The 15,643-nt window shown below is 32.7% G+C and overlaps 1 protein-coding gene across 2 annotated transcripts; it reads left to right on the top strand.

The window, feature by feature from the left end:
• Positions 1–402: 402 nt before the first annotated feature.
• Positions 403–5,825, top strand: LOC126717025 (DNA polymerase zeta catalytic subunit-like). Of its 2 annotated transcripts, XM_050418177.1 has the most exons (6): positions 404–780; positions 1,360–1,442; positions 1,999–2,056; positions 2,364–2,413; positions 3,454–3,580; positions 5,511–5,825. In XM_050418177.1, the coding sequence occupies exons 1-5, from the start codon at positions 669–671 to the stop codon at positions 3,526–3,528; spliced, it is 378 nt and encodes a 125-aa protein (XP_050274134.1). In that variant the 5' UTR covers positions 404–668; the 3' UTR covers positions 3,529–3,580; positions 5,511–5,825. The 2 variants fall into 2 exon arrangements, with proteins under 2 accessions (XP_050274135.1, XP_050274134.1); XM_050418178.1 differs by lacking the exon at positions 5,511–5,825 and having other exon boundaries at positions 403–780; positions 2,364–2,432; positions 3,454–3,736.
• The last annotated feature ends 9,818 nt before the right edge of the window (positions 5,826–15,643 follow it).

Here is a 15,643-nt window from a genome sequence, read left to right as displayed (position 1 = left end):
TATAATAAAAAAGCGTGTGTGTATATATATGTGTGTGTGGGGGGGGGGGGGGGGGGGGGGGGGGGGTGTCTTGATATATATATTAGTGCCACAACTTGATCTTTAAACAAAAATTTCTGGCTCCGCCCCTGGCTTTATAACAACTACTAGAATAATCTAAAAATAGTATTTTTCAAATTAAATTCTCCTTCAGAATAAACTTTAAAAAAAAAAAAAAAAACTTACTAACCAAATTGATTATATAATAAGAAATTAATTTTTTTTGAAGAAATCAAATAAGAATAACAATCACACAAGATTAAAGACTTTAAAGTGTCATTTTCAAATATAGAAGGGGATTCTTTTGACAGTTTCTAAAATATCATAAGATGTTAGTGTAATTTATTACTAAACAAAATATTCTAACAAAGTAACAGTGGACTATACAGAATTTTATTTTTTGGATAACTGGACTATCCAGAATTTAAGAAAAGAAGTGGGGAGCAAATTGCTATATTGACATTGTCTGGGATTACAAATCTGCAATAGTGTGCCACAGAAGCTTTCAAAGTTGCTTATAAATTTTCAACTTCCCTCGAAACCCCCAAATTCAAAACCTTCCCTCATTCTTCCTATTCCGTTCCCAGAAGCAAAATTTCATGGCATTCCCGTAAATTCGAAGACAATCAATGGCAGATTCGCAGTCGGATTCAAACGCCTTCAGTGTTCGGATCGTCTCCATCGATCACTACATGGCTCCGCCGACCCATGGCCTTGATATCTCTTACAGTACCTTCCAAGGTACTGTCTACTTTCACTCTCAAACAACGCCGTTTAATTCTTCTATTTTACTGTAATTTGTTTGAATGTTTTACTTTAGGAATAGAATTCTAAATTGAAAAGAAAGTGAAACTCATTTCACAATTTTCGAAATATATATTATGAATTTTTACTTTTTTTTTTTGGGGCAAAAATACAATTACCAAGTTGAAATTTTTTCAACTTTTACATAACTATCATTTTAGTTCCTCTGTTCATTGTTAACTGTTACAAATGCAAAACGTGTTCAGCAACTCCTCGTAGCGTTTTTACAAATGCTCATTTTAAACCCAAAACACTGCTAGGCACCCTAAAATGACAACTTAAACGGAATTATATATCACAAAATTTAATTTTAGGGGTGTAATTGTATTTTTACCTTTTATTTTTTTGTTTTTATGATTTCTTTTGTTTACTGTTTATGCTTTTCTGTGTTCATCCTCATGAACACCCTGTATGTTTCTTTCTTATTTCATTAATAAGAAAGAAACGTATGGTATTCATTGAAGTGTACAATATGTGTTAATTTGCTTCTCTAAGTGGATTCTTGAATTCTTGAAGGTGGGAAAGTGAGTGAGGTTCCTGTTATAAGAATATATGGTTCTACACCAGCTGGTCAGAAGACTTGCTTGCACGTCCATGGGGTAAGATCATTCCTGTTTTTCTTGCGTCTTATTGAATGTTATTAAATGCTTGGATTCGTCAATGTTCCTTGAGTGCAGTGGTTGAAATGGGCATATCAAAGTTTATGAAGTTTTATTTTTCACCTTTTGGTTATGTTGAGAAAATGGAGGGAAAATTGGAACGCATGTTTTCTTCTTTAGTCTCAAAATTTAAGTCCCGCCTACTTTGAAGAGAAATTTGGTGGGACTTAAAAGGATATTCCAAATCCATCTTTCATTTTTCTCTCTTTTCAATTGCACACTGGAAAAATATATTTCTAAAAAATTATCTTCTTTTCCATTTTCTGGTGGTGAATCAACATTGTGCTTAAGGTGAGTCCAAAGGGTTCTTCTTTAGAAAGGTTCCCTACGTTATCAAGAAAAAAATGTTTGAAATAACAGATATTGCATGCTATGTAAAGCAATACTTCATGTATAGAGTACTTTAAGCATATGAAAAGTGTTTGAAATTTACTCTTCCTTTCTTTCTTTATTAGTACATTGTTATTCTTGACTAAATTATCCATATTTTTTGCAGGTTTTACCCTATTTATATGTGCCTTGTGCGGATATATCGCTTCAACCACACGAGGAAGGTAGATAATATTTTTTGAATTAAGCCAATGGAATAAAAATTGGATTTATGTAGCCGCTCCTAGTTAGTCAGGGTCAATTTTTTTTTTAGTTGATATTGTGAATTTGTGCTATATTTTTTTTTTTTATCTCTTAATTTCATTTTGGATGTGATATCTTCTTCCATCCTAATGTGAAATTAAGTTTGTCTGTCCTGATGTTAAAATGTGCTGTGATTTTTGCTGTTTGGTTTTCTGCTCTATATATGCTTTAGATATGATTCCTATTTTAAATTTCTGAGTTTATCCTTTTTCTTGTTAATATGCATAGGTGATGCATACACACATGCTGTATCTCTTGCTCTTGAGAAAGCTTTGAAGGTATGCTTGGTTGCAACAGGTTTTGTTCTAACCTCTGTGTTGTTTGTTAATTGGTGTTTCTGCAATTTGTCCTTTGCATTGCTGATCCTGCAGGCATCATATGTTTTTGCTTTGGTTTGAACTCTTACGGCTTAAAGGTAATGCTGGTTCAAAGTGACAGCATGTACATGGTTACAGCCTTGTACGAGCAAGGAAATTTTATGGTTACCATTCATCTGAAGAGCTTTTTGTGAAAATACATCTGTATCCAAACATTATACCATTCTATCATGGCATTTTCATCTTCTGTATGATACAGAGATTCTTTACTTAAAATGCATAGTTGTACACTTAAGGTTTTTGTTGTAGACTTTTAAGAGTGATGTATATTAATACTTATCTAAAAAAAAAGAGTGATGTATATTAATCACTGCCCTCCTTTCAAAAATTGCAACCAATTGGTTGGTATTTGCTGTGACTTTTGCAAGTTAGATTAAGAAAAGTATTGTTTGTAGAAGTTTTTGTGCTGTTCTTCATAGAAGTTTACAGCCCCATGAATTGCATATTCCCTTTATTCTCCAGTTTCGGGTAAATGCATCCCTATGATTGAATCATTGAGGATTTTTTTTTTTTTGGGAGATGTCCAATAAAGAATAAAACTGTGGTTCCCAAATGAATCTTGGTTTTGTGTTCCTTACTAGACATGTATGAGGTGAGTTCCATTGTGATGCTTGTGGCTGACTCCTAATTGAGATTCATTATTGTTGCAATATTTGAACACTTCCAAGTCCGTTTGGGAACAACTTATTTAACTGAAAGTGAAAACTTTTTGTTGAAAGTACTGTAGATAAAGTTAAAAAGTAGCTGAAATAGTACCGTGAGGCCCATAAATTGTACCAAAAAGTGCAATGGGACCCATGAATAGCAAAAATAAGCTAAATGGTAAAAAAAACTAGCTTTTTAAGCTAATGGAAAATGCAACCTTCATTCATTTATTTATTGATTTACATTTTATAAGATCTAAGCTTTTCTTTTTGTCAAATTGATTGTAACTTGTACAGGATGGGCCATGTGCATTTATCAAAGATGAAGTTTTGTCATCCAGTACCAGACACTTTCTCACCAAGGAAATCTGATCATATTAGTCAGCATATGGATGAGTTGACTTGCATGCCAATTGATTTCCAGGTTATCTTTTCCTCTCCTTCCTATGCCAAATGCTTTTGGGATGGGCTTAAATGTTTCGCTGGTGGTCTTAATCATGTGAAATCAATAATGATGCGTGAATTATACCACTAGGCAGACCCAAGTTGTGTTGCATCTTAAAGTTCACCAATTTTGATATCTTCGATATTTCCAATAGGCTCATTGGATATGGCAATCTGCTTTTGAATTCGAGGCTTCCTCGCATTATGATGTTTATTGCAATAAACATCATAGTGTCTAGGAGGAGTATGAAACGACTAGAATGCGTGAGGTGGCAGTGCCTCCTAATTTTGGCAAGGCACTTCTAGAAGATGTTCTAAAATCTCTCACTAGGTCTTGAATTTGAGAAGAAAGATACGGAATTGTGTGGGGAAGCAAAAAACTCTTTAACTCTTGACTCCATTTGAGAAAAACGTAAAGTTAAAGCAGTCCATGACATGATCAGCTGATAGGGGAAATTTATTTGGACTTGGACACATTCACCCTAACTGTTGGGAAAAACTACCCGCTTCATGGTGAGACCAAAGTCTCTCCCAATATTGTCAACAAAGTGTGAATTTACCAACATAAAGGTAATGGAGGTTAGACACAACAAATATGGAGCCTAAGCTAGCAAGATATGCAAAATGGAATCCAAAAGACAAATTATCAAACACTTAGAAGGCCTACACAATGCACACTCAAGAATTATGCGGTTCGGCGCTAAGCATACATCCGCAGGTCAAGCTCCTAATAATCCACTATAAACAACAAGTTTCAATGGTCTTCTACTCAACTTTTATGGAACGACTTGAGTCTACACAATGAACTTGGAGAAATTTAAGGTTACCTCTTTAGGAGTTTTACAAACCCAAATCCACCACAATGAAATCTTCCAAACAACTAGTTGAAAGAAACCCCAAACACCTTTGAGACACTTGCTTCAATAGGTTTCGATGGCCATGGTAGGAGAAAGGTAAAACTCACATCCAAACCCTTGTGTCTTTCTCTTTTGTGTATTTTACCCTCTCCATGTCTTGCTGTTGTGCTCTCCCTAAAAAGGCTTAAGAACATGGGCCAAATAAACACTAACAGAGCCCATATGGGCCTGGACCTAAAAGGCTCAACAGAATTGATGGAGAACCTTCTAAAGAAAAAAGAAACAATTGGATCTTTGCTACCATAATTTTCAACATGTGAAAAGGAAGATGGTCCTATACCCCACTGAAGGGAGGGATACAAGTATACCATTATCTGGAGCATTAGATCCCAAGATTATCACAAGTTCACGTGTTTTTCCTCTGGGAGCATTTACACTCCCAAGCATTTTGATGCAATTGTGGAGGTTTTAGCCGATAAATCATGTGAAACAAATCAACAATCCATTTTCTAAGTATGCTTATTTAATTAGTAATTAGTCATTCATCTAAGTCAGGGTCTTGTGAAGAATTGGCTTCTTTCATATTGTGGCCAAATAAATTTTGCCTCTCTCCAAACTTTGAAATTGGTTAAATCTTGTAATAGACTGCTTGACTTTTTCAATATCTACATATGAATGTATAATAACAGAATGAGTTATCTTATGACCGAAATTGCTAAAGGTACAACACTTTTTACTACAATTGGCTATAGATAGTGGTAAAAAAAATGGGCATTCTATCTCTCACAAGCATTAAAGCACCTTAATATCGTAACAAGTTCTACATTCTCTGAGTTTCTATTATTTTGTACCATTGGAACTAAAACTATTCTGCAAATTAGTATCAAATTGTTTTGATTAGGTCCTCTCTTTAAATGAGAGGGCCAATTTCCCTAGAAAACTCTGCTTCTCATGAAATTATATGCTATCAATAATTTAGATATTGGTTACCGATATAAGTACCCATGACTCAATTTTCCATCTCCTATACTTAACAAATTTCAACACATTCAGGGTCACTGATGAGGACAGGGAAGAATCTCTTAAAGAGAAAGAGCTTGTCATTGGATAGTATGCATATAAGGCCAAGAGGGAGGATGAAAATTGAGTGGGGGTTTCATTACACACACAAAAAAATTTGTCAAGTGGACTAGTAGAAAAGTTTTTTTTTTGGTAAACGCAGAAAAGTTAGTTAATATGGTCTTTAATGTCAATACATTATCTGTCAAGATTAAGGCACTAAAAATTGTAGATAGAGATAGAATTTGACTCATTCTTATTATTGCTGGATTGAGATTTTCATAATTAATAGCTTATGATGTTTCTCAACATTTTGTGTTGTGTGTGTAGTAACCTGCCCTAGAAAGGATTTTTGTAGATAATGTGATTTAAGTAATAATTATGGTGTATGGAGTACTTTACTAGGATATAAAATATACCATTTCCTAAATCAACATGTTGCCTTGGAAAACCATCAGAGGTGGAATTGTTCGAAACTAAATATCATAACAATGGTTGTGTTATAAAACATACCATTTCCTAAAAATTTAGCTACTCTAATATGATCTTCACAAAGTGAGCAATTTGCCAACGTAGAACTTCCTTGAAATCATAATTGAATATAAAAGTATGGCTTTAAAATTTTTAGGCTTCATTAGTGCAAAAAATCTCGACTCTAATTACATCAATCCCCTTTACTTACTAAATTTGCAAATTCATTACTAGAAGGGTTTGTTGATATGGTATTTGTCACCTACAAGAATATTCACCACTAATCTCACTTTGGAAAAAAAAAAAAAAGAGTGATTCTTCTAAGTCTTTTGTAAAAACATTTTATTTGATATTCCTATGCCTATCTTCATTGTCAAGGTCCTGTAACCATAGTTCAAACCTCTCCTCTTTGATTGTTATAACTATCAAATTATTAAATAAAATAAAATTAAATAAAGAAGTCTACATTCATTGCTTCGATTTACCAAATGATAATGACCTTTAATGTGGTAAATTTTTTGCATTGTTTCGAATGTCTAGTTGCAAATACGACTTTTAGTGATTCATGACTAGGTTGACCTATACAATGTGAGGAACGATCTTCGTTTGAATAGTCTTCTCTTGCACTAATTTTCTGCTAACAAGAATTCGGAAATGTCCTCTTATAGAATACGAGGAACCATCTCTGTTTAATGCCCTGATTTTCTTGCAATTATCTGCTAACAAAAATTTGGAAATTGGTATGGGAGTTTATCAAATAAAAGGCATAGTCAATTTTTCCGTCTCCTACATTTCAAGTAAACAATTCCAGTCCATTCATTGGTCCCTCCAAATGCCAAGATAGCAAAAGATTCTCCTTATAAAGAAAAGGAAAAGGAGCTTGCATGGGAAGTATGGTCAATGGAATTATATATAAGAACAAGAGAGAGGAAGAAGATTGATTGGGGAGGATGTTACCATAAAAATGGTGCAGAGTTGCATCATCCTCAAAACTTTGGTCAAGAGGGCTTTACAAAAAGCTAGTCAATATATTGTCTGCCAAGATTATTCAGGCACTGAAAATTCTAGATAGAGATAACTTTTGGATAATAAAATAGTAGTAACAAAAAAAATTTCAAATTATAATACTTAATGCTTACTTTTAGTATTTTTTAGTAAACTTGTTGGCAAAAAAACAATGGGTGTATATTGGTGTATATTGGTTTACTTGTTTTTTCATATTACATCCATTTTTTTTTATTATTATTTTTAAAGGTAAACAGTGTGAGAGAGGAAAGGTGGAATTCAAACCATGGATATAAAATGCCATAAAAGATGTCATTACACTTTTTTTTTTTTTTTTGGTAATTCAATAAATGCAACAAATTGTCCTTGCTGGCCATTACTTCAAGATAGTAAAAGAATCTCCCATTGCTTGGGAAGGACGCCATTTGTTAGAGAGATAACATCATTGAAGGATATGAATGAGGCTAGATGAGGGGATGAGAATTGATGGGTGAACAACTTGTCAAAGAAAAGAAATCAGGGCTAGAAATAGTTCCTCTTAACTTTTGTCAAGAAGATTTTAGTATAAAATCTAGTAAGCATGACATTTTCATCAATTAATTATAAGTGTTTGTTAGTGAGACGTACAAAAAAAGCCACTTAATTCAACACAACCTAGCTATCATGATTTATATTTTCTTATTTTACGCTCTCTTTGATAATTAGTCCTTGTATCACACGGCATAATCTTAATATAATGTAGAGTTTTTTTTTTTTTTTTAAATAAAAAAAATTTAGTAGGAAAACCAAGATGAGATGTGGTTTTGACATGGAACCATGGGCATTGGAAGATGGTCCAATACCCCATTGTAGGGAGGGATACAAGTATACCATTATTTGGAGCAGTAAATCCAATTATCACTAGTAGGGGTGTTCGCGGTGCAATGCAGTGTGGTTTTGAGCTATTTTTAGCACCACACTTTGCGATGCGGTTTAACTAAAACCATAACTGCATTGCACCTTAGGCGTGGTGCGGTACGGTTTAGAGTTTAGCCAAAACTATAACCGCACTACACTTCATTTTTGCAATCACATGTGCAGTACAGTGTATAAGATGCGGTTTGAACGGCTTGAAGTCGGTATTTTTTCAAATTTTTGGCTTTTTCTACCGAGCCCAAAACTGATTTTTCCCTCTGTTTTGGGCCAAGTTTTAAATTATTGAACTAGTTTTTCTTTATTTTGGGTTGGCTTTCCTAGTCAACACTTGCTAGGGTTATCAAACTTTTCTTTTTATGAAAACTAAGCTATTAATAATATATTTAATATTAAAAATAAATAAATATGTTAATATATAGAGATGGTGTGGTGCAATGCGGTTTTCTTATTACAAAACCACAAACCGCACTGCACCATGCGGTGCGGTGCACTATTACTTGCGGTGCGGTTATACCATTTTGCAGGCAATTTTTACGATTTGTGCTGTTTAGTGAACACCCCTAATCACGAGTTCGCATGCTTTTCCTCTAGGAGCATTTACACTCCCAATCATTTTGGTGCAGTTGTGGAGGGTTTAGTTGATAAATCATGTGAAACAAATCAACAATCCATTTAGCTAAGTATGCTTATTTAATTAGTAATTTGTCATTCATCTAAGTTAGTGTCTTGTGAAGAATTGGTTTTTTTCATATTGTGGCCAAATAAATTTTGCATCTCTCCAAACTCTGAAATTGGTTAAATCTTGCAATAGATAGCATGACTTTTTTAATAGCTACATATGAATGTATAATAACAGAATGAGTTATCTTATCACAGAAATTGCTATAAATACAACTTTTTACTACAATTTAGCTATAGATAGTGGTAAAAAAAAATGGATGTTATATCTCAAACAAGCATTAAAGCACCTTAATATCTAACAAGTTCTACATTCTATGAGTTTCTATGATTTTGTACCATTGGAACTAAAACTATTTTGCAAGTTAGTACCAAATTGTTTTGATTATGTCCTCTCACTAAATGAGAGGGCCATTTGGGCCATTTTTCCATTGAAAGCTCTGCTTCTTATGTAATTATATTCTATCAATAAGTTGGAAATTGGTACCCATGACTCCATTTTCCTTCTCCTATACTTAACAAATTTCAACTCGTTTAGGGTCACAGATTATGACAGGGAATAATCCCCTAAAGAGAAAAGAGCTTGTCATTAGATGTATGCATATAAGGCCAAGAGGGAGGATGAAAATTGAGTGGGGGTTTTATTACATTCACAAAAACTTTTGTCAAGAGGACTTGCAAAAAATCTAGTTAATATGGTCTTTAACGTCAACACATTATTTGACAAGATTAAGGCACTAAAAATTGTAGATAGAGATAGAATTTGACTCATTCTTTCTATTATTTCTAGATTCAGATTTTTGTAAATAATAGCTTATATATTATGCTCCTCAACATTTTGTGTTGTGTTGTGTGTGAGAAACCTGTCTAGATGGGATTTTAGTAGATAAGGTGATTTAAGTCATAATTACGGTGTATGGAGTACTTTACTAGGATATAAAGAAAACCATTTCCTAAATCAACATGCTGCCTTGGAAAACCAGCAGAAGCGAAATTGTTCGAAACTAAAAATCATAAAGATGGTTGTATTATAAAACATACCATTTCCTAAAGTTTAGCTGCTCTCTAATGTGATCTTAACAAAGGGAGCAAGTTGCCAAAGTAGAACTTACTTGAAATGATAATTGAGTGTAAAAGTATGGCTTTAAAAATTTTAGGCTTCATTAGTGCAAAAAAAACTCGACTCTAACTACAGCAGTCTCCTTTAATTACTAATTTTGCAAATTCATTACTAGAGGGGTTTGTTGATATGGTTTTTGTCACCTACAATAATCTTCACCACTAGTCTCACTTTGAATAAAAATGAGATTGTTCAAGTCTTTTGTAAAAATATTTTATTTGATATTCCTAATGCCTACCTTCATTGTCAAGGTCCTATAACCATAGTTCAAATGCCTCCTCTTTGATTGTTATAACTATTAAATTATTAAATAAAATAAAATAAAGAAGTTTACATTCATTACTTCGATTTGCCAAAAATGATAATGACCTTTAATGTGGTAACAAATTTCGCATTGTCTCGAATGTCTAATTGCAAATACAATGACATTTAGTGATTCATGACTAGGTCGACTTATACAATATAAGGAACCATCTTCGTTTGAATAGTCCTCTCTTGCACTAATTATTTGCTAACAAGAATTTGGTAATGTCCTCTTATAAAATACAAGAGACCATATCCATTTAATGTCCTGATTCTCTTGCAATTATATGCTAACAAGAATTAGGAAATTGGTACAGGAGTTTATCAAATAAAAAGGCCTAAGTCAATTTTCCGTATCCTACACTTCAAGGTGACAAATTCATTAGTCCCTCCAAATGCCAAGATAGCAAAAGATTCCCTAATAAAGAAAAGGAAATGGAGCTTGTCATAGGAAGTATGGTCTATGGAAGTATGGATAAGAACAAGAGAAAGGAAGAAGATTGATTGGGGAGGATCTTACCATGAAAATGATGCAGAGTTACATCATCCTCAAAACTTTTGTCAGGAGGGCTTTACAAAAAGCTAGTCAATATATATTGCCTGCCAAGATTATTAAGGCACTGAAAATTCTAGATAGAGATATCTTTTGAATAATAAAATAGTAGTAAATTTTTTTTTTTCCAAATTATAATACTTAATGCTTGCTTTTAGTATTTTCTAGTAAACTTGTTGGCAGAAAACAATGGGTGTATATTTGTTTTTTTCGTATTACATCCGTTTTATTTTTTTATTTTTTTAAGGCAAATAGTGTGAGAGAGGAGAGGTGAAATTCAAAACATAGATATAAAATGCCATAGAAAAATGCCATTACACTTGGGATTTTTTTTTTTTTTTTAATGTAATTCAATAAATGCAACAAATTGTCCTTGCTGGCCATTACTTCAAGATAGTAAAAGAATCACCCATTGCTTGGGAAGGACGCCATTTGTTAGAGATATGACAACATTGAAGGATATGAATGAGGCTAGACGAGGGGGATGAGAATTGATGGGCGTGTAACTTGTCAAAGAAAAGAAATTAGGGCTAGAAATACTTCCTCTTAGTATAAAATCTAGTAAACATGACATTTTCGTCAATTTATTATAAGTGTTTGTTAGTGAGACGTACAAAAAAAGCTAGTCAATTCAACACCACCGAGCTATCATAACATGATTTGTATTTTCTTATTTTACGTTCTTTTTGATAATTAGTCGTCCTTAATGCGTATGATGCAGAGTTCTTTTTATTTTATTTTATTAATTTAGTAGGAAAACCAAGATGAGATGTGGTGTTGACATGGAACCATGGGCATTAGAATGCCACGTATTAGGGTTTGAGAGAGAATTTTTTTTTTCCTACTAATTCTCATTATTAAGAAATGAATAATGAGTGGTTTTTTGCTCACATAGAAGGTATTTTCAAATGTGGAGAACAAAAGCTAGATTTGAGACCTTCAATTTAATCAAACTCCTTAGACAAAGAACAAACACATCTGGAAATAATCGATATGTAGGAAAAAAAATATTAAAAAAAAAAAAAAAAAACCTTTCAATTCAATAAATTGACACCATAGAATAAGAAACAGATGAACACCTTCACAACTGTGTATGGAAAGAAATTCAAGTCAATATGACTAATAGCTCCTACGATTAAATTATATCGCTCCTTCCAAATAATATATTGACAGCCTCCGAATTGAAATCCAATTATTTGCAAACCACAATAAATAAAAATAAAAAATAAGATAAAAAGGCCTAAGTCAATTTTCCGTATCCTACACTTCAAGGTGACAAATTCATTAGTCCCTCCAAATGCCAAGATAGCAAAAGATTCCCTGATAAAGAAAAGGAAACGGAGCTTGTCATGGGAAGTATGGTCTATGGAAGTATGGATAAGAACAAGAGAGAAGAAGAAGATTGATTGGGCAGGATCTTACCATGAAAATGATGCAGAGTTACATCATCCTCAAAACTTTTGTCAGGAGGGCTTTACAAAAAGCTAGTCAATATATTGTTTGCCAAGATTATTAAGGCACTAAAAATTCTAGATAGAGATAGCTTTTGAATAATATAATAGTAGTAACAAATTTTTTTTTTCAAATTATAATATTTAATGCTTACTTTTAGTATTTTCTAGTAAACTTATAGGCAAAAAACAATGGGTGTATATTGGTTTACTTGTGGAAGAGGAGAGGTGGAATTCAAACCATAGATATAAAATGCCATAAAAAATGTCCTTACACTTGGAACTTTTTTTTTTTTTTTTTTTTTTGTAATTCAATACATACAACAAATTGTCCTTGCTGGTCATTACTTCAAGATAGTAAAAGAATCTCCCACTGCGTGGGAAGGACGCCATTTGTTAGAGATATAACATCATTGAAGGATATGAACGAGGCTGGACAAGGGGGATGAGAATTGATGGGTGAAGAACTTGTCAAAGAAAAGAAATTAGGGCTAGAAATACTTCCTCTTAACTCTTGTCAAGCATATTTTAGTATAAAATCTAGTAAACATGACATTTTCATCAATTTATTATAAGTGTTTGTTAGTGAGACGTACAAAAAAAGTTAGTCAATTCAACACTACCTAACTATTTATTATAAGTGTTTGTTAGTGAGACGTACAAAAAAAGTTAGTCAATTCAACACCACCTAGCTATCGTAACATGATTTATGTTTTCTTATTTTACGCTCTCTTTGATAATTAGTCCTTAATATGATGTAGAGTTCTTTTTTTCTTTTCTTTTTTTAAAAAGAATGTAGGAAAACCAAGATGAGATGTGGTGTTGACATGGAACCATGGGATTAGAATGCCACGTATTGAAGTTTGAGAGAGAATTTTTTTTCTTTCTAATTCTCATTAAGAAATGAATAATGAGTGGATTTTTGCTCATCTAGAAGGCATTATAGAATTTAGAATCAATCAACACATTTTCAAGTTAGCTATACAATTTAATCAAGCTCCATAGACATAGACAGACATGGAGAACAAAAGCTAGATTTGAGACCTTCAATTTAATCAAGCTCCTTAGACATAGAGAACAAACACATCTGAGAATAATTGATATGTAGGAAAAAAATATTTTAAAAAAAAAACCTTTCAATTCAATAAATTGACACCATATAATAAGAAACAGATGAACACCTTCATAATTGCATATGGAAAGAAATTCAAATCAATACTACTGATAGCTCCTACGATTAAATTATATGACTATCCTGCAAATAAAACACATCAATTATTTTTAACTCACAAAATTTGAGGGTACGGGTGTGCATGGTAAGTTTGTGTTGAATAGAAGGTTTTTTCAACTCAACTTGACTTTATCAAGTTAGGTCGATGAGATTTTTTTTTTTTTTTTTTTTTTTTTTTTTTTTTTTCTAATTACCGATTCTCCCGAAAGGTTAAGTTATTAAGAGATAGTGAATTTATTCGTTTGATCTAACAATATCAAGCTAACAAACAGTACAACGAAATACAAACAGACATCAGTTAGAAGCCTATATCGAATAGACATCACACAACCCTCTGCAGCAGTAGGCACATAGCCAATAGCTAGAGCTGCTAAAACCAACAAAGCGCACAGCAATGAACTAAAGCTCATCCTAATTAAACATGAGACAGGATTTAAGCCCCAATCCAATTCAAATGAGATACCTATATCCACTGCTAAAACAGAGGAAAATTTGAGTTGCATCTCCCTCCCCTACTTAAGTAAGCCCCCCCAAAAATATTGGATCAATGTAACAAAATAATAAACTTTATAACAAGAAATATTTATTTCGTAAGGGCCAAACTCTTTGCCAATGAGCTCTTTTCTTTTCTTTTTTTGAGAAGACCAATGAGCTCTAATTGAAAAGAATTTGTTTCTCCTATAACAAGTTGATAGTAAAATTGTGCCTTCAAAATTCATTAGATACGTGAACTTACATATTACATAGGTTACACACTTACACATTACAAAATACTTACATGTTACATCTTATGCACAACAATTAAAAAAATCCATAAGATGTTACATCATACATGAACAGTTTTGGTATATTATGTTTCATCTTATGCACAACAATTAAAAAAAATCGGCACACACCAATAAACTCATCTTGAGACATAAATTATTAATAGAATCAAAGAAATAAATAAATAAACCCATCACTTTGCCGATGGGATAAGAGAGAGTCCTAGAGCTCTCTAGGAACAAAGAATGAGATTGGTGATTGCCATTGAATTACGATTCCTCAATCAATCCATGTCCATCTCTCAGAAACAAAATTTATACACCCCTCAATCAATCCACGTCCATCTCTCAGAAACAAAACTTGTACACCCATTCATTTTGCCCATTCATCATCACCGTGAGGAATAACATTGGCCTCTTCCCATCCTTTGGCGCCAATGGTAGAAGCAATGTATGAAAGTTCGATGAACTGAAACTCAAGCGGTGGTAATGCTCCTTCAACAAAGAATCTGTAAAAAAATTTGAGGTCCTATGAGCCTTTTTATTTTATTTCATTTTTAAAAAAAGAAGTTGTATTTGTACTTGACTATTACTGTGAGAGAGAAATGTGGAGGTGCGACAAACAAAAAAAACTTTTTTTTTTTTAATTTTTAAATTCAGCTAAAATTTAGGAGTTTTTAAATTAGTAATGTTACATGTCGAACCCTATTATTTAAGTTTTACAAAGAAATGGATTTGAGGGTATTTTAGGTATCTAAAATGAGGATCCCAAATAAGAGAAACCCCTTAAATAGTAGTATAAATAACTTGATTCATCTCTAACCAATGTGAGACACAAAACTAAAGGTTAAGTGTTTGAAACATAACCCACTCCAACTATAAGTAAGAATTGTGGGCTCAACTCGCGATTTTAGTTATAAAACACATGTGCCAATAAAAAATAATCACCTAGGGCTTACCTGCAGGCACTAAATTCGTTTTATAAGGCAAAAATCTGGAAACGTTCCATATGTACATGTGAAGCTTCTTAAACAATGCCACATTACATAATCTTTTTCAATCCTATAAATACCACAAACCCTTCTCTCATATTTCTCGTACAAATTCCTCAAACCGTAATATATATACTTATTTTCACATTAGATATTGTCATATTGAAGTGCATATCTAAAATAAATAAATAAATAAAATGTTTCAATCCCAGTTGGAAATGTTAAAGTAGATGAAGCCAACGACATCGTATTAACGAGTCCAAACAGAGATAAACCTTCATATCAGCACCAACGTGCCAACACTAAAGTTCAGAGTGGCACACGCACTGACACTAAACTAAACGTTGACGTTTTGTTTAATTATAGTGTTATTGATGTATTAGTGAATCGGTAGTGTGTGGAACTATAGAATAATATTCAGTTTTTACAAATCTCTCTCTAAATATCAAAGATTATTTTTGCCAATTTATTTTACTATTCAGCTTATTTTTGTTATTATTCATGGGTCCTACTGCACTTTCGATACTATTCATGGGTTCCACTGTACCATTTCAACTAACTTTTACATTCATCTAACTTTTAGCAAAAAATTTTCAGTTTTAACAAAACAAGCGGATCTCAAATAGACCCTATGGCTTTCTGTT

This window comes from Quercus robur, chromosome 3, assembly GCF_932294415.1.
Source record: "Quercus robur chromosome 3, dhQueRobu3.1, whole genome shotgun sequence".
NCBI lineage: Eukaryota > Viridiplantae > Streptophyta > Magnoliopsida > Fagales > Fagaceae > Quercus > Quercus robur.
The sequence above is the reverse complement of the archived record's forward strand: the minus strand, read 5'-3'. Positions and strand labels throughout refer to the sequence as shown.